Below are 18,202 nucleotides of genomic sequence, written 5' to 3' on the forward strand. Positions count from 1 at the left end.
TTGTGGTGTTTTTCAACATCATCGCACGCGTGTGTGTGTGTGAGAGAGAGAGAGAGAGAGAGAGAGAGTGTAAAATGAAGACAAAAATGGGTTTTCTGAATTCAAACATGTTTAATTGCATTTGAAGAAGTTGCAAGCATGACAAATAGGAATTCATGTTCTTTTACAGTGTTTTAGTGCCACCTATTGTTAAGGTACAACAACTGTTACTAACACAAACAGTCTTGAACATATGAAATAATAACAGTTTATACTGTATTTGACAAATTATTTACATTCAAATTAATCATCATCCATCACATATTATGTGACTTTTTGCAGATCCTTGGTGCATGGTTCCTGCAGCAAAGCAATGTTTAAAACAAAAGCACCACCCACTAAGTCTAAAGCAGGAAATGTTTAAACTTTCTTTACCAACATGTTCACACAGTCGAGCATCTATTTCAAAATTAAAGACGCTGAATGGATATGTTTATTTAAAAAAAAAAAAAAGTGTCACAAATTATTGCTATTACTATCTAAGCCTGTATTTTCAAAGTAAATTGTATGCAAGACGATTATGGTCTACAATAGAACGTTTATTGACATTGCAATATGGACTAGTGCAATATCCAAATTGCAGAAACAGCAAAATCTGTCACAGAAAAGAATGGGTCCTATTCTAAATTAGGTATGAAGTTATGGCACATCTTACAAATTGTATTCTACACACTCTTTGGAAAAAAACAAAAATGTATCACATCAAGCCCATTTTAACATATATTTTTTTTAAAGAAATTACCAAATAGTCAAATTAACATTAACTTCTTTTTTTTCTAAATTGTGCATCCCTCATCTCAAGCAGTAGAGATAACTTCTGGTCCAGCATTGATTAAAGTGGTCACTACAGTAAAATTACCACCTGTTGCATGTAAGTTTGCAGCTGAGAGTCAGAAGGCAACAGCAGATGTCTGTAAGATAGCTTTCAGAAGTCAAGACGACCAAAGTTTAGAAGGTTGTTGGCTTCAGACCAGGCGGGGTGCTGTGCCCCATCCATCTCTGAGGCCACTTGGTTGCCAGTTGCCAGACTGTGACCGACCCCACCAATAGTAGCTTCACAATCAGGGCATTGTCGACTCTCCATAGCCCCTCCACACTCAGTTATGACATACACATGGCCATTAGGACATTTGTGCCAGTGTCCAGACGGCATTTTCATAGCCGAGACGATCATCTCTCTCTCCTTCTCCGTGATCCCCAAACCTGTGGCTGGAAGCTTCTTGTCTAATTCCTTCAGGGCTTCTTTCACTCTGTCCTGATCTTGCTCTGTGAATTGGCCAGCCTTTTCCAAAATTGTTGTTATTGCTTTTACCTCGGACTTAATTGTGTCACTTTTTGCTCTTATGTTTGCCTTATGGCAACGGGCGTTGATGTCGGTCAGGAGGTTGATTCTCTGGAGCTCTCTCTGCAAATCAAAGACCTGCTGAACTGTGAATTTTTGGCGCCAGCAGTTGAGCTGGCGCACAAACTCCAAGATATGCCCTCCTAATATGAGGCATTGCATGGCTGATGTGTTTTCTTTTTGGATCCTCATCAGCTTTGTAACTTGTATGAGGAAATCCATCTTGTTTTCCAGGATCCACAGATCATTTGATGTGAGATACTTATTTTCCAGTTTCTTTTGGATTTGCATATAGTCCTCTTGGGAATGCATTTCATGGAGGTAAAGGTTGTCCTCCCACTTCTCTTGAAGGGCCCTTTTGTGCTGTTCAATAACCGCCTGACTTCCATTTATCTTTGTCTTTACCATCTCTATCTCAGCCAGACTGCGGTTGATGTGAGATCCATAGCGTAGATTCTTGCGGATTGGAGCTTTACATTTCGGACATTCCTTCAGTTTTATGGCCACCTCCTCGCCTTCATTTGCCTGCTGGTTGTCATCCATCCCCATGTATTGGTCCATGGCCGTGTATTCAATGATGTGTCCACAGTCCTCTAGCTGAATAAAGTAAGCCTCAGGCTCATCCTCAGTGCCGAAGAAAATCTCTGTGACTTCATCGTGATTACAGATGCGACATTTGCTTGGACATTTGTCTCCACACAGACCTATGCATGGGTGGCCGCAAGCCAGGGTCTTGGCACAGGGTTGGGTACATGGCAGACGATCGCATGGCTCATAGCAAAGCTTACTGCAGCTTTGGTGAGGGCACTGCCAAGCGCAGGGCTCAATGCACGGAGCACAGGGATGTCCACATGGCTTCATACACTTGCTGTGCACGCAGCAGTTCTCACATGGTTTCTTGCAGGGGGGGCAATCACGAGTGCAAGGCTCGCTGCACTTGTGAGAGCAAATCAGGAGACGATCACAGTGGTGAGAACACGGGTAATGGAACCGTCCCTGACTACACTTGCCACAGTTTCCCCGACAGGTATGGCCACACTTCAGCTGTTTTTCACACGGGGTTCTACATTGGGGCTTGTCTTCCTCAGTTTTGTAAAAGCATGCATCTATCTGGCTGTGGCCGCACTTTAGTTTTAAGGTGACCTTAACCTTGCAGTGACTTGTGCATGGTTGCCCACACAATGATTCACAAGGATGTCCACAGCCAAGCAGCTTCTGGCAAGGCTTCCGGCATGAGAATGTCTTCGGGTCCTGGTGGCAAGGGACCATCTGCTTGTGCCCACACTGGGGTATGATCTTCTCAACCTTCACTGGACATCCCTCTGGGCATTTTTGATAGCACAAAAGTGTGCACCTGTGACCCAGATCGCACAAAATCTTCTGGCACTTCTTGAGACACTTGTACTCTTTGTGCTCGGGGTCGTAGGGGTGGCAGACACTTGCGCAAACATGGCCACAATCCAAACGGAACTCACAAGGCTTGGTGCACCCCCCCTCAGGGGCTTGCTTGAAATCATCAGCTCGAGACACTTCTACCTGTCGATCAGGATGATTCTGACAGCACAGGGTCAGAGAATTCCCAACCTGGTTTTTCTCCCTCAAGGTGTGGAAGATGTTGCTCCACAGTTTGACTTGGCTCAGCATTGTGCCATTGCCAATACAGTAGAGACCTTTTTTGGCACGAGACAAGGCTACACAGACGCGATTGGGTATGTTCAAAAAGCCAACTCTGCCCTGCGCGTTACTGCGGACCAGAGACAACAAGACAATGTCATTCTCTTCTCCTTGGTACTTGTCCACAACATGCACTTTGACCCCTGTGAACTGTGCGGCAGGCATGAGATTGCGCAGACAGTAGAGCTGCCCAGTATAGGTTGTGAGGATGGTAATTTGCTCTGGTTTGTAGCCCTGAAAGATTAGATATCGGCAAAGAGAGACTATAAACATCGCCTCATGTCGGTTCTGATGGCTTTTCCCGTCTTTGATCTGTTCTTCTGGGTGGTTGTGCTCAACAAAGTATAAATTGGCATTAAGACCCTGCAAGACAGAATTAAGAGAAGAGAAGTTATTCTTTGATATTTATCATATTCTTTTGAGGCCTGTATACATTGCCTGAAGTCTAAGAAACTATGCAGATACTTTTTAACCATGCAGTCGAGTAAACAGATATTCCCTGCTAAGAAATACAAGCGGAATGTAGACACAGCAGGAGAGCAAATAAAATATACACCTTGATGTTGTCGTACTTCAGCACAGAGGGATGATTTTCCAGCTCTGCATAGATGTGTGGGGTCAGAAGACGGGCAATTTCTGGCCTCATACGATGCTGAAGAACAAACCAAATCACAAACAGAGATAAACACAGTCAATCATATATATCTGCAGAGACATACATGCACCCACAACAATGCACACAAACATAAAAATTCAAATGTAACAACTTTTTCTTGAACTTAATAATCTAAATATCTTATTAATTGATAGATCCTACAATAAAATCAACAAATCAAGAAACACAAACCTGGTAGTCGAGTCTGACAAAAGGAAATCCCATCTTAACCAGCCTCTCAAACATGGACATCTCCAGGTAGTAGTTCTTTGCAAGTTCGTATACTGTGGCACTGGGGCGCAGCTAGAGCAACAACAAAAAAATCACATATTCATCATTTGCATCTGCAGTTTTGATGAATTATCATTCAGACTTTCAAACTTTTAGTCCTCTTGTGCCCTGATGAAGAGGTTTTTTAGCACTGGTAATATGGTTTTATGATCAATATAGCATTTTAATGCAAGTTTTTGCTTTTGGCTTTTTCCATTCAGTGCTGTTTCAGTTTATTTGGCAGGTTTACTGTGCTACAGTTGTATTTTAGCATATCATAACCATGCAGGTGAAGAACAGAGGGATGACTTTCACGGTCACATGCCTAAGGTGATGATCAGACCGTCTGCAGTTATGTAAATGCTAATACTTTTTACACAGTTCCTAGACAAAGGTGGAAGCAACTATCTATAGAATAGTAAGCCTAGAAGTAATAAACAATATTCTGCTATGGCCTTCTGTTTAGAGGATGGATGGGAATATAAAATGTATGCAAATGCACTTTAACTTTCTTTTCCTATCCTGTTAAGTTTTCCCTGTTTTGTCTGTTCAGTATGTGGGAGTGTTTGTGTGTGTTAGTGTCTCTATGTGTGTGCAAAACCTAATTTAGCTAGAGGACAGAGTGTGATTGTGCATGTATGTGGGAGGGGTGTGGGGGAGGCAAGACAAATTCTAGTATAAATGTGAAGCATTGTGTTCTGCTCGATTCAACACCAAACCTGTGATTAATGAACAGCACAACAATGCCAAAGCTTATTTTACTTGGAAAGTGTGATCCATCCATCCATTACATGCACAGATTTAAGTTCAGGTTCCACAAAAGCTCTGAACACTTGTTCACAGAATCAGAATAAAATGCTTTTAAATAAACCCATGAAACAAAGAGACATGTTCAGAATACCTTGTCTTGTTTGCTTTTGATATTTGTTTTTTTTTATCAAAGCTATACTAATTTAAAAATATACACATTCAATGTTGCCTCGTCTTCTCCACCTCAAAGACACAGCAGGTTATTGCACAGGTCTAGCTAGCTAATAGGCATGGTATATAGTATGATTCCATACAGGAGAATTAAGCAGAGCTTCCAACACTGATTACAGTGTTAGCCAAGGGAAAAACAGAGCCCCAGGGGAGAGGAGGCCGAGGAGTGATAGCTGGATGCAGAGGCAGAATAAAGGGGTAGAGAAACACCCAGAAATGTCCCAAACACAGCAAGTTTTTTTTTTTTTTTTAAAGAGAAAATACAGGCAGAGGGCAGTGTCTCTGCAGATACAGAGTCACTTGGCCATAAGTGATGAGTAAGAAGATTATTTTTCTGTATATACATTGTTTTTACATTGACAAATTAGAGACATTAAAATATTTATTTATTTATTTTCACATTCAATTTCTAACAAAAAAACAAACCGTGAAGGGAGCCTCGGGCACAGTGGTGAATTACTTTGATATTAATCTGCCCTGAAAAATTACCATTGATTTCCCGGCCCGAGTTACAATAAATACAAATTTTCAACTCAAACTCTATTTGGAATTCCATTCTTATACTTGCCTAACTTTCGGTGCCACTGTAAGAAAGTCAGGTTTGTTTGTATATTCAAATGCATGCATAAATCCATGCATAAGCACAGAGCAACGAGCAAATATTAGAAAAAGAGCAGACAGAAGTTACACAGCCAGAAGAGACCAGGACAGAATATTGAGATGTGTGAGAGAACTGTGTGTAGTTGTGATCGCATTCTGCAGATTGCTAGACAGGCTGCATGGCCATATGTCCTTGGCAGGCCCTGACAAGTTGTTGTAATAGTCTACTGATGTCCAGCTTATCACTCCTCACTTTTTCTCTATCTTTTGTAATGGCTGGCATGAGATGTTTTTTTGCCATTTCCCTCAAGGCAACGCACACAAACATACTGACAACCACACAATTATACAAAATCCCTCATGACAAGTTGTCATTTAAATTGTCACCTAGGCATGTAAATGGGGTAATTTCAGTCAGACGCTGATGGCTTATTAAAATACACCAGTGCACAAATTGCAATGCATGGGTTTAATGAGATGACACCAAGGGTTTAGGAATTATTGCCCTATTTTTCCGTGCTGGTTCTTACCTGCTGGTGGTCTCCAATGAGGATGAGGTGTTGGCATGCTTGGCTCAGTGTGGTGATTGTGTGGGCTTCCAGAACCTCTGCAGCCTCTTCTACGATCACCAGGCTTGGACCCACTTCTTGCAGAACTTTACGGAACTTGGCTGCCCCTGTTGTCGTCATGCCAATAACCTGATGGACAGCATATGTGTTTATCGACACACTTCTGCTGGTTTTGTGGTACATTTTATCATTGCAAACAGTTGTATTGCTGCCTGCCCTTACAAGTAGCCTATAGTATTGCTCTTTTTAATGCCTAAAATGACATGCATTACTGCAATTATACTGAACCTTGGCTTCCTTGAGGAGACAGAGGTTCTCATGACGTTTTACATCAGCCAATCTGTCCACTGCGTTCTGATAGGCCTGTTCAGACTCTAGGACTATGGTGCAAAGTTCTGCCCTGTAACGTGCCACCCACAACCTGCAGACACAAAGGAAATGAAAATTAGTAAAACACTGTGACAACTGACTCAATTATCAGGAAGCCGGAAGACTCTCATTATTTGCTCTGCATCTGGAAGTATACTCAGAGCAGAGGTAAAAAAAAAAAATGATGCTGTGGAACTTGGCATTACTGTAAGTGTAATTAAGCAATTACGGCAGCACATATCATATCAGTCTTGCAAAGAAATTGCCCTATTTGTAAGTTTAAATGATAATTACATCTATGTAAACATGAGTTCTTAAAGTCCTGTACATAGTTATGTCTTGGCTCATAGAGGTGCGAAGATCCTCTGGGAAACATTTTCCTGGTGATTAGTTGACTTAATTATACACAGTGGGAATAGACTACTTCTTCCAGACTGAGGTTGCTTGGGGGATGAGCAGTAGCGAGGGAGAGAAAGGAATAAAAAATGAAGGAGGGAAGGACAGAAATGCAAGATAGGAGAGGTGATGAAAAGTAGGAGTTAAGAGAGGCACATTGTTCGTGACCGAAGGAAGGACAGGTGAAACAGAAATGCAGACCTACCGATAAAGTCTCCATCTTTCTTGCTGGCTAAGAGTCCATATATCCAAGACATCATCTTCCTCTTCGTCAGTCATGGCTGAGGTCTTCCCAAGCTCTTTCCTGATTCTGTTCTTCATTTTTCTCTTCTGGGTTCGTTGCATCTGGACGGATCAGAACAGGGTTAACGTTGAACTTCAGACCCCATTGTACATTAACTGCTTTAAATCCTAGCTAATCTAGTCACATTTTTTCATTAATTGAATTAAAGTGTTACACTCTCTTAAGCTGTTTAATAACAAAATTAATATTAAAGGGTAAGCTGTAGTCTAATGGGGGGCAAAGTATGACAAGGTGATAGTATGACACAGAAGTAGTGTATTTAGCTATGTTATGGGGAAACTAGGCTTGGTATACCAGGGCATTTTAAAACCCTGAAAGTATGCTTTTCAATACAAATGCTGTATTAAGGTGACTTATGGTAGTGTACCGAAAGAGCCATCGGAGGACAGTCTGGTGGAGTGTCTATCGTTTTTCCAACCCACTTTAAATAAAACTACACCCACTTCTATTTGTCAAAAGCATTGACGCAGCATTGACAGCTGTGCTGAAACTGTTTACTGGTTAGTTAGCTAGCGAGCAACCTGTCCCTGATAAAGTAGTCTGCTAGTGCCGATGAGTAGAGGGACTGTTAGGCGCAGCACTACCATCATTTTATGTAACCAGTAAACTTAGTTGGATAGTTTGCTGACTTGCAACTTCCACCATGATTTCATGTCAAACTGGTTACAAATAGCAAAGAAAGTTCTCGTTCATCTCGTGATAGCCTACTCATTTAGCAACAGGCTAGTTAACTAGCTTGCTAATTCCACCATGCTTTTCTAGCTCCTCTAGAATATAACATAAAGCTGCAGGTGCTGGCTGAATGCAGGCTGGGTCAATGCCTCTACACCCCACCGAGCAGTGGTACACATCTGGTAGAACTTCGGTAGTTTTCTTACAAGTATTTAATCACAGCAAGACTTGTCACAGCTAGATAATGCATTTAGGTCTTTTTTGTTCTGTACACCCCAGTGAGTTGTCCAGAAGGTATGAAAAAATACATACTACCCAATCTGTGTGTTTGCAGCATACATAGAAAATATATGGAACAGTGGCAGAGAAATGCATTGGGCACATTTGTTTGACCTCAAGGACAATACAATTTTGTCCAAAATTGTCATAAGGAAATGGTTCTATTGAACAGCTTTTAGAATAACTAAGCATGGGAGTATATCTACTCCTCTCAAACCAATCTACTATAACAGCGTTCTCAGTCAGTTTGTTTGATTAAACAGGAAATGCAAAAATGATAAGCTCATGAAATGTTAAACTCATTACAATCACCACAAAACAAATCTCTTAATTTTACCTCCCATCCTTCCTCACTCTGCTCAGCTTGTATCTCAGCTTCATCCAGGTTCATAGCCAACATCAGTTCCTCTACTGCTCTCACAGCCTCCTCCGTGTCTTCGTTCTTTCTGCCACGTCTGGGACCAATGTTGTCTTCAATAATGCGCTCTGCCTGGATCAGATCTGCTTCCTCTGCGATTTCAATGAAGTCGTCCTCGTAATCCACCTCCATCGCTTCCTCTTCTGCTATATCCAATGCAGTGCATTAAGATTCAGCATGAGAATTATTTAATTCACCAGTACAATCAGTGTGCAAAATGTAGTTTTCATTGATGACTTATAAAGTTGCATGGAGCGTAATAGGCCACAAGAAAAGGAAAGGTTCTACTAAAAGATAGCATAGGAAGTGAGTAAGGAGACAGAGTATAAGAGTATATATCCATGATAAATGGTAGAGGTTTATAGTTTAAACTATAGTTTATAGTTTATATAGTTTATATTATCTTCAGTCAGTGAAACGGTCTAAACTGGGTGCTGGGTTATTTATTGTTATTTAGCCACTAAATCCAGATAGAGCTGTTGAGGGTTTTGATTTTAATGGCAATGTTTTGAGTTCTTTGGTGTTTATTTCAGCTGGTTTGCAGAATGCTGACATTGAGCTGAAAAGGCTACCAGCTGAGTTGCTGGAGGAAAATATAAACTGCTGTGGACTGGGAGTGAAAATATATAGACAGCTATCCAAAACACTTTGGCTTTAAAAGGCAGTGCTTAGGTGTCAAGGCAATGAGAAAAATCAATTTACTATGAAGAAAATGGACAATTAGAGAACTTTTTAGAATCAATTTTAGCACATAAATTGTGCTATCTTTAAAATAAACAGTTCAGCTGACTTATTATCAATATAATCAATTTGTAATGCTTTCTCAGCCATTTATATGTTCAATTTGTAATGGTGGAGTGCAAGTATAATGTAAAGACAGTGCAGGTCTTATGTGTCTGCTGGTTGATAATCCCATTGACATAATTACTTATTCAATAATGTAATGCTTTTACCTGGTCAGTCAATAACATTTCCACTGCATCCAACAATAGCAAGGTGAAACAGTGTTACACAAACAGCACTATTTGTTCTATCGTCACAAGTTGTGACGCAAATGTGTGTCAATGAAAACAATTGCTAAACTGGTTCTCACTGGTGGTCTATTCGGGGGAATCTTGTGTTGTAAAATGATCCATCGACACCAATATAATTACACACTATCAATGAAAAGAAGCCTATTATCACATCCTGTTTAAGAAGGCCAATTCTATGAAAAGTCTTACCTTCATTTCTATTTGCATTCTCTGTCGCCCTCTGCAGGAAGACAGTGGAACCCAAACCCAACCAGTCCATCACCACACTGGACTTCTTCTCTCCCCAGGTCACAAAACCATCCCATGTCTACAAATCATTCCAAGAACAGAAAATGATTAGTTTGCACTGTCTTCTATTCTTTCTTGTTAAGTTTACAAATATTGAAATGTTTTATGCCCTTACAGGTGGCTCGTGCAGACTGAGCCAGTGTAGGTCTGAAATGAACTTCCTTAAGAAGGTTTCACGTAGGACGCCTTTCAAGGAACACTCCAGCCTCACGCTTTGTGTCTGGATCCCCCTCTCTTCCTCACACAGCTGCCTGTAAATCTGTTACAGTGATAAGATGCCAACAAGAATGTTATATACTAATATTGCATACATACAGTACAGGCCAAAAGTTTGGACACACCTTCTCATTCAATGCGTTTCCTTTATTTTCATGACTATTGACATTGTAGTTTCATCAAAACTATTAATGAACACATGTGGAATTATGTACTTCACAAAAAAGTGTGAAATAACTGAAAACATGTCTTATATTCTAGTAAGCAAAGGGTGGTTACTTTGAGGAATCTAAAATACAAGACATGTTTTCAGTTATTTCACACTTTTTTTGTTAAGTACATAATTCCATATGTGTTCATTCATAGTTTTGATGAATCTACAATGTAAATAGTCATGAAAATAAAGAAAAACGCATTGAATGAGAAGGTGTGTCCAAACTTTTGGCCTGTACTGTACATCAACATGAGAATCTTTTTCATGGAATAAAAAAGGCTAAATTAATAGGATATATTTAAACATATAATATCCTTATTCTCAACACAAGGATACTGTGTGCATGACAGAAATAAAGTGTGGAGTAACTTGACACGTGAAGTTATAAGAGTCAGACTGTAGGCCAGGCAGCCTGAGGAGCTTACCTGATTATGTGCACGGTGCAGGTGAGACGGCAGCGAATCTCTGAACTTCTGCGAGTGGGTCAGCTCCCTTAGATTGAAACGCTTCAGGATCTCACTGTTGCTGCGGCCTCCTACTCTCACTATTCCCTCTTGCAGAAATTTATGAATACCTAACATTCAGAGGCAAAGCAGAGAGCTTATTCGTCTCACATAACTTTTTCAAGGTCACAGCTGGCAAAGACAAATAATCAGATAAAATCTGAAGTAGATGTCTGTCGTCTGTATGCAGAAGTTTCAGCACTATATGTAGAAATACTCCCCTCAAGATTATTGTTTCTGTGAGAAATAGCTTCTTGACAGCAAAAGAGATATATCTGTGTTTTTAAATCCCAAACCACTCAGACAATATGTTAAATCTGATATTATTGGCATCACTGCTTACCCTCAAGGAACTGATCCAGGGCATGGTTAGTGTAACACACTACCAGCATGGGAGCCGAGCCAAGTCTATCTCTCCAGAGATCCTGATTGGTCAGCAGAGCCTGAGCAATCTTAAGCCCCACGTAGGTTTTTCCTGAGAAAATGGAAGATGAATTTAAGGTGTTAATGGATTCTTTTCATTATACAAATGTGTGAAATACATCTGACACTTTTTTCATTCACAGATCAATGAAGTCATCCTTCCAACGGTGGCTTTTCAATATCTCACCAGTGCCAGGAGGTCCCTGTATGATGGCCAGCTCTTTTGTGAGGGCCAGCTGGAAGGCTTTCATCTGAGACTCATCCAGCCCCAGTTTCTCCATTTTCGGCCATTTCTCTGGGTTCAGGCAGTGAAAGGGCCGTATACTGGCCTTATGGTCAGGGTGAGCCACGGATGACAGGTCATAATCATCTCTTCTTCGCAGATAAGCTGGAGGTCGCACATCTGTTCTGCACTCCACAATGTATCTGGACACATTATGGATAGGATTACATCTTTTAGCGTCTACTATCTGTGTGAGAGGAGGATGTAGAGATTTCTCATTAAAAGATCATTGTTAATACGTTACTCAGGGGGATTTTCTGCTTAGTTGTCACATCACAACCTTGACAGAAGTCCTAGTGTTTCTAAATATGAGCTGCGTTCTTATTATATAAAACAATAAAAACATTTTGATAAAATGGGACGTTGAAAGCTCAAATAATTTTTCTTTAATGATGTAGGGGAGCCCATGTAACGTTTTCTGAACAGTGCCATGCCCACAAGTGGCACTTACAGGATATTGATAAATGTTAAAAACATAATATAACAGTAGCATTAGTAGAGAGGAGTCATATAGCCATTCTATTGACTAAATTATGTCAATAATCCAGGAATATATTTCGAAAGCTGGCTAATATCAGTAACCCATCATAAGCTAACAATCTTACCAGACCAAGTAAGGCTTTAGCTGCAAAACCTCTGAATGTACTGAGCTGAGAAAGGGTGCATTTTTTGCATTATGAAGTCAACTTTTTGTTTGCCAGGAGAAGAAATAGTTATTCTTCATAGTATCTAGCTAAAAAGAAGAAAGAAAAAAGGTGGAGGAACTGGAGAATTGATCTCCAAATGCCCCCAGCTGAAGTAGGGGTTCTTTGAGGATTTACCAGGAAAAGCTGGAGATGTTTGTCAGGGAAAAAGCCCACAAGGCTGCACTGTTTGCACCCAAAACACTAAGCCAAATTAGTATCCAACATTAAACAAAACATCAAGGAAATTGGTAGGTAGAGAGGAGAACTGTGTTCAGTGTATATAAAACAAATCATTGCAACTGCTATCTCCCATGGTGCACTTTTAAGCGAAAAACTGTTTAAAGTTGTTTCAGGTAGTCACAAGAGAAATATCTGGGAGACAGATGGCCAGCAAAGTGCCTGATATAATACATTACTTTGTGGTATCTGTGAAGGGCACAGGGAGTGCAGACAATAACCGAACTTTTGAACTCATCCATGCGTGATAGCTTTTTGGGAATACCGTGGCGATATAATTAACTTGTGCCAATTAAAAGCATGATTGCTGAACTTGCTTTGTACAATTTCTCCCCCCGCTGCCCTTTGAAAATCTACAAGGGAATTCGTTTTGAAAGAGCTGTGGGATTATATAAAAACTATGACCTTGATGGTAAAATGTGAAACCCCTCCACAGCACACAAACACACAGACACACACTCCTACCTCTGAAAGGGCAGGTCGTCGTCGTCCTGCTCCTGTAAGCCCTCTAGAACATATCGATAGGCCTCAAAGTAGGCAGTGGTCTCAACCATGAGGAACGATTGATCTTTCTGTGATATAAAATAAGTATTGAGATTAAGAACTCATTAGGAAACTCATTATTTATTGAGTTTAATACATTTAAATGCATGTAAAAGTGAGAAGTAGGGTCATTGTGATATAGACTTCTATACAATCAGACTTATTTTTGCAACCAGTGGAGTCGCCCCCTACTGGTCATCAAAAAGAATGCAGGTTTAAGGCACTGACTTCACTTTTTAGGCACAGGGTTGCCTTAGGCACTTCGAAATTATATCTAAATGTAGCGAATATGCTGACAACTCAAGGTATATATCAGTTATAGCTTTTGTAATTTAAGTGGCTGAAATTAAACCGTAAGATCAAATATCCATGCATCAATAAATGCATTCTGCCCTTATCAACAACGCCATTTTCTACCCACCTCAATTCTGGCCAACTTGAATCTGCTTTCTTCAGTAAAGGCAATCTGAACATGTCCCTTCATTAGTTCTTTGGGATCCCGATCTGACACTGTGGCATACAAGAAGGTCTTGAAATTATCGCATGACAGGCAGACCAGGGATCCATAGATCAGCCTCTTGGAGTTCTGCCAGCGCACAAACTGTAGAATAGATGGAGAAGGTATTTTTAATATACATGTTAAAACATGATTTTCTATTTGCCATTCAATTAATAAATATTGTATCTCTTAACAAATGTACATAATCATATTGATCAAATGTGATACAAACAATGAATGTAACATACATCTAAACCACCTGGTTTGAATGATTCAGGTGATTGAATGGGTATTATCAACAATTATCAGCATCATAGATCAGAAAGGGCCTGTTCCTCCTTCTAGTAGGTTAAGAACCCTATTTAATGTGCTGCTACTGTAACATTTATTGTTAGGTGCTGACAACTAGTGGCCATAGTAATTATTACATGAGCAAAGGAGGAAGTAACATATTATTATTATAAGGTGGTGGCTAACATCCTGTGTCATACTAAAAGTGTCAAAAATGTACTTTAAAAGTAGTTTTATATCCTGTAAGGGTATTTCAATCAAACCATGAAGTTTTCTTTCAAAACCTAATCATGTAGTTTCGGTTTCCTAAACTTAATTAAGTCGTTTTGGCTCGTTCGCTTGACAAAACTGTGAACAGCCATTTAATGGTGTGACAATGACCTTATGAGGAGATAATACACATTAATAGGTAGAACCTTCCACACCAAATGTATTAGGATGAAAACAACTGATAATGGCCTTAAAGGGCTGATAACATTTGAAACGGGCGTCTAAATACTTCAAGTGACTAACCTGAAGTGGCTGAGTGTCAAACTTGACTATGTAGGCCAGACCAGTGTGTGTGCACTTGGGCACCACCAGTTTTGTGTCAAAATATACTCTGATGTCATCAAAGCGCTTTGTCTTCAGCGGGTTATCATTTCTGCCCTTGTCCGTTTTGTTCCGAAGCAATTGTTGGATCCCCTCACGGAGTGGCCGCACAAAGTCCTCCCTTAGCAGCCGGAAGTGGGTGTCAAGGTAGATGTGGGTGTTTCTGTAGCGCTGAGCGGTAAGGTTGGGTCTCAGGAAAGGCCTGTGTTCCTGATGGAACTCTTCAGGAGTTGGGTAGATGGATATGGTCCTGAAATCTTCCTGATCTTCTTCACCTGGATTAGAAATCGTGAGGTTGTGAAAATTGTGTGGCAAATTTTCAAAATATTTTTTGCCATGTTGGGTTGAGGGCAGGGTATCAAAATGTTTATGAAACAGCATTTCAGTAGAGATATCTTTAAGAGGCCTTTACCTGGGGTATCACCTCCAGTCCGTAAGAAGGCATACGTGTCCTTGTCTGAGCGCAGGGTACCCTCCCTGGATCTCTCCTGGAGGTGCTTGATCAGTTCCTGAATACTCTCCACACTCTGCTCAGTTTGTGGCTGGATGTCCACTCCTGATGCCCTCAGGCTGTTGATGGAGGCTTCAAGCAGCGTCAGCAGCAAACTCACAGCCTGGACCGAGCTAGCAGGGAAGATGCTGAGGACCTAATGAGCATATATTGAGGTTAGCTAGTTAAAGCACATTCAACTACAAACTGTTCAGAATTGTGAAGAGAAACATGTGCAATCAGGCTAAAATAAAAAGGATCACAACAGCTTCTGTAAAAGTTTCTGTAAAAGTTTGAACTTCACTTTGCATCCTTCATCAAAGGCAGCTCTTCTGGCTCTACTGAATTATCATAACTTACTGCTTATTTTTCATGTATTCATTTATCCTTTAGCTGAATTTACTGACTGACTGGTTCTTCCAGTCATTCATTCCTCTATTTACCTCTGACAGAATAGCCAGGATGTGATCCAGGTGCTGTGGGTATTGCTCCCTGCGGCCGGGGTTGGCCTCTGACACCATGCCCACAAGATAGTGGGGTAGGACAGTGCGCAAGAAACCTGAATCTTTTATGATGCCAGCGAGGTGCTGCAGGGTGCCTCTGTCTGACCGTGATTTGAAGGCTTTGCTCAGCACCAGGCAGAGGAGTTCGACAAGGTCCTGCCTCATTTTTGTCACATACAGGACCTCTTTCAGGGACGGATCAGAGGACAGGGTGATGGCCACTATGGATGGATCTTCACCAGAGAGATTTTCCAGCTTTTTATAGCCCAGTCCATGACCCTGTGGTGCCCCCACCCTTCCTGTAGATTTTGATCTCCCTTGATTGTCTCCTGCACCATCTCTCCTCCAACCCCCTCTTCCTTCTCTTCTATCCACACTATGTCCTCCTCTCCTTGCACCCCTTTCTGCCACCCCCCTTCTAGCTCCCTCTCTTTCAAATGCACCTTGCTCTCCATTTCTCTCTCTCTCTGCCACTTCTCTTCCATTTCCTCTCCCCCTCCCTCCTCCTCCTCCTCCTCCTCTCTGTCTGGCTCCTCCCCCCTGTCTTCCTGCATCTCTTTCACCCCCCCTCCATGCATTTGCTCCTCCTCCTCTTCCTCTGCCTCTCCCATCTGTCTCCTCCCTGCCTTCTCTTCCTGCAGCTCTGTCATCCCTTCTTCCTGGATCTGCTCCTCCTCCTCTCCCTCTTCCTCCCCCTCCTCCTCTTCCTCCTCCTCTGTTTCCTCCTCTTCCTCTGCCTCTCCCACGCATCCCTACACCTTCTCCTCCTTCTCCATCTGTTTCCTCCCTTTCAGTTTGATTTCTTCCCCGGCTTCGTGTTCTCCTTCTTCCCCTGCCTCCGTTAGTGTTTTCGTTTGAGCCCATATCAAAACCTGGGGGAGAAATTCAAACACTGAGACCTTGAAAATTAACACAGTTGCATTTGTTCTCAAGGTTTTGCTGTATTGCTTCTCAAACTGTATTTACCATCGTTAGGTCCTCTTCTATTCTGTAATAAAGTCAGTCTTTCCATGATGTTGTTGAAATTTAGGTTGGTAACACTGATGATTTCTGAGTGGCAAGAGATTAGAGAGTGAAGTTGAAAACAACACATTTGAGCATGATCACACAAAAAACTTGAAGTCCCACATACTTAAGGTCTCACTTAAGTAAAAATACACAAGTACAGTATTTATATTAGTAATATAGCAATATGCCATGATTTATGTGTTCTTTTATATTTTGTATAGTAAGTAACTGAAGCTGCCAGATAAATGTGGTGCAGATAAAAATATAGTAGCCTTCAAAATGTAGTAGAATAGAAGTATAAAGTAGCATAAAATAGCCTTAGAATTCCTCCTAAGATGTGCTTACAGTTTTATTATGTAATGTGTTCTATTCAGGTTTCCTACTATCATGAGTATGACATGCAAGGTCACATTGTTGGAGTCAAATAGCAAGGTTTTTGTTTGATTTTTGCATATTTACAGCTTCTGAGGAAATCGAAACAAACAAGTCTGCTTGCCTTTCTCTTCTGTATATGACATACATGTTATTGTGTGTTATAGTGTGATATGGACATTAGTTGCCAATGCATTTTGTATTATTGCAGGGCTTTTGAGGGGTCTTGCAATTCCAATGGCCTAAATGAAAGGAATAGTGTGTCCTCTGCTGGGTGCGAGTGGTATTACATAGGAGAGTAGGTTTCCTTTCACCAGAAATCGGATAAGAGCTTTAAACCACAAAATGTTTCTTGTCACGAACCTGATGTCATCCCCCCGAGCCTTCACTGGTACTTTCCCAGTAAGTAAATACACCTTGACTTTAATTTTGTTTTATCTCGTTTTCTCATATTATATACTCCACAATGCATTCTTAGAGTGAGCTGACATTTCTTGTTGTTATTCACCAGCCCGGATATTCGGTCCTTATAGCCCCGATGCCCAAAAAGTTGGGACGTTGTCTAAAACGTAAATAAAACAGAATGCGATAATTTGCTATTTCTTTAAGACATATATATTTAATTAAAAAGACAGTAGCTTTATATAACGTACAAATAGATATAATATTTTTTAGTTTTTGTAAATCGACACTGAATCCTGAATTTGATGCATTCTGTTTTTATGTTTTTCACAGGGTCCCAACTTTTTTGTTTTAAATCGGGGTTGTATGCTATGTTATATTAATATTTCCTAATATCTCAGCCATAGTTTCCACCCTCTCCCCAAACGTAACACAACGAATGAAAGAGCGAAAGTACTTACCTACGCTGAAATGCACTTGACATCAATATTTCCATCAAGCTTTAAAGAGGAAGCAGGCTGGTTTGCTATCATCACAGCAACGAGCCTTCTCAGTCGGTAGTCTGTCTCTGCTCGACTCTCACTGCTCGGTTCAGGAAGCTGCTATTTAAATGCTGTGTCATTTTCGTTTTCGTTTCCCCAGAACTGTCTGACACCACTGTCCTCACCTAGTCAATGTGCAACATGAACCTGTTCGTGATGAATGGGGGGTGGTGTTAGAACATCTATGCACACAAAAACATGCCCTAATTACAATACAGTTTAATATCAATGTGCAGTGCCATGTTTGGTGGAATACTGTGCTTAGGGAGCTGTGTATGGAAGTACTATCAGCAAAATGCGGGATATTTAATTTAAGTGGAGGCTACAGCAGATTTGCTGTTAGTGTAATGAGTGAAAGGGAGACTGCTGTGTACCTTAATAAGAATATATGTTTCACTTGTGCCTGATGGACCAGCCCAAATGCTCAGATCCCCAGGGATGGCCTCGAATCCCAGGGAAAGCATTTAAATGACTTCATATTTTGTGTTAATTATTAAGCTTTGGTTTTT

At 40.8% G+C, this 18,202-nt stretch overlaps 1 protein-coding gene across 2 annotated transcripts; it reads right to left on the minus strand.

Moving 5' to 3' along the window:
* Positions 1-480: 480 nt before the first annotated feature.
* Positions 481-16,236, minus strand: znfx1 (zinc finger, NFX1-type containing 1). Of its 2 annotated transcripts, none has more exons than XM_059330169.1 (17): positions 15,310-16,236; positions 14,789-15,023; positions 14,299-14,651; positions 13,417-13,596; positions 12,918-13,024; positions 11,434-11,672; positions 11,167-11,298; positions 10,746-10,894; positions 10,006-10,149; positions 9,792-9,909; positions 8,488-8,711; positions 7,101-7,240; positions 6,419-6,551; positions 6,092-6,259; positions 3,903-4,013; positions 3,612-3,707; positions 481-3,418 (listed from the first exon to the last, which is right to left on the minus strand). In XM_059330169.1, the coding sequence occupies exons 1-17, from the start codon at positions 16,231-16,233 to the stop codon at positions 965-967; spliced, it is 5,907 nt and encodes a 1,968-aa protein (XP_059186152.1). In that variant the 5' UTR covers positions 16,234-16,236; the 3' UTR covers positions 481-964. The 2 variants fall into 2 exon arrangements, with proteins under 2 accessions (XP_059186152.1, XP_059186151.1); XM_059330168.1 differs by having other exon boundaries at positions 8,488-8,714.
* Between the last annotated feature and the right edge of the window lie 1,966 nt (positions 16,237-18,202).

This window comes from Centropristis striata, chromosome 3 (genome assembly GCF_030273125.1).
Source record: "Centropristis striata isolate RG_2023a ecotype Rhode Island chromosome 3, C.striata_1.0, whole genome shotgun sequence".
NCBI lineage: Eukaryota > Metazoa > Chordata > Actinopteri > Perciformes > Serranidae > Centropristis > Centropristis striata.

Coding starts and splice junctions, on each gene's coding strand:
- znfx1 (XM_059330168.1), bottom strand. CDS start 16,233: ATGGGCTCAAACGAAAACACTAACGGAGGCAGGGGAAGAAGGAGAACA. Junction 11,673..12,917: donor GACGACCTGCCCTTTCAGAG/GTAGGAGTGTGT, acceptor TAATGTGTCCAG/ATACATTGTGGAGTGCAGAA. Junction 6,260..6,418: donor GTCTCCTCAAGGAAGCCAAG/GTTCAGTATAAT, acceptor GCTGTCCATCAG/GTTATTGGCATGACGACAAC.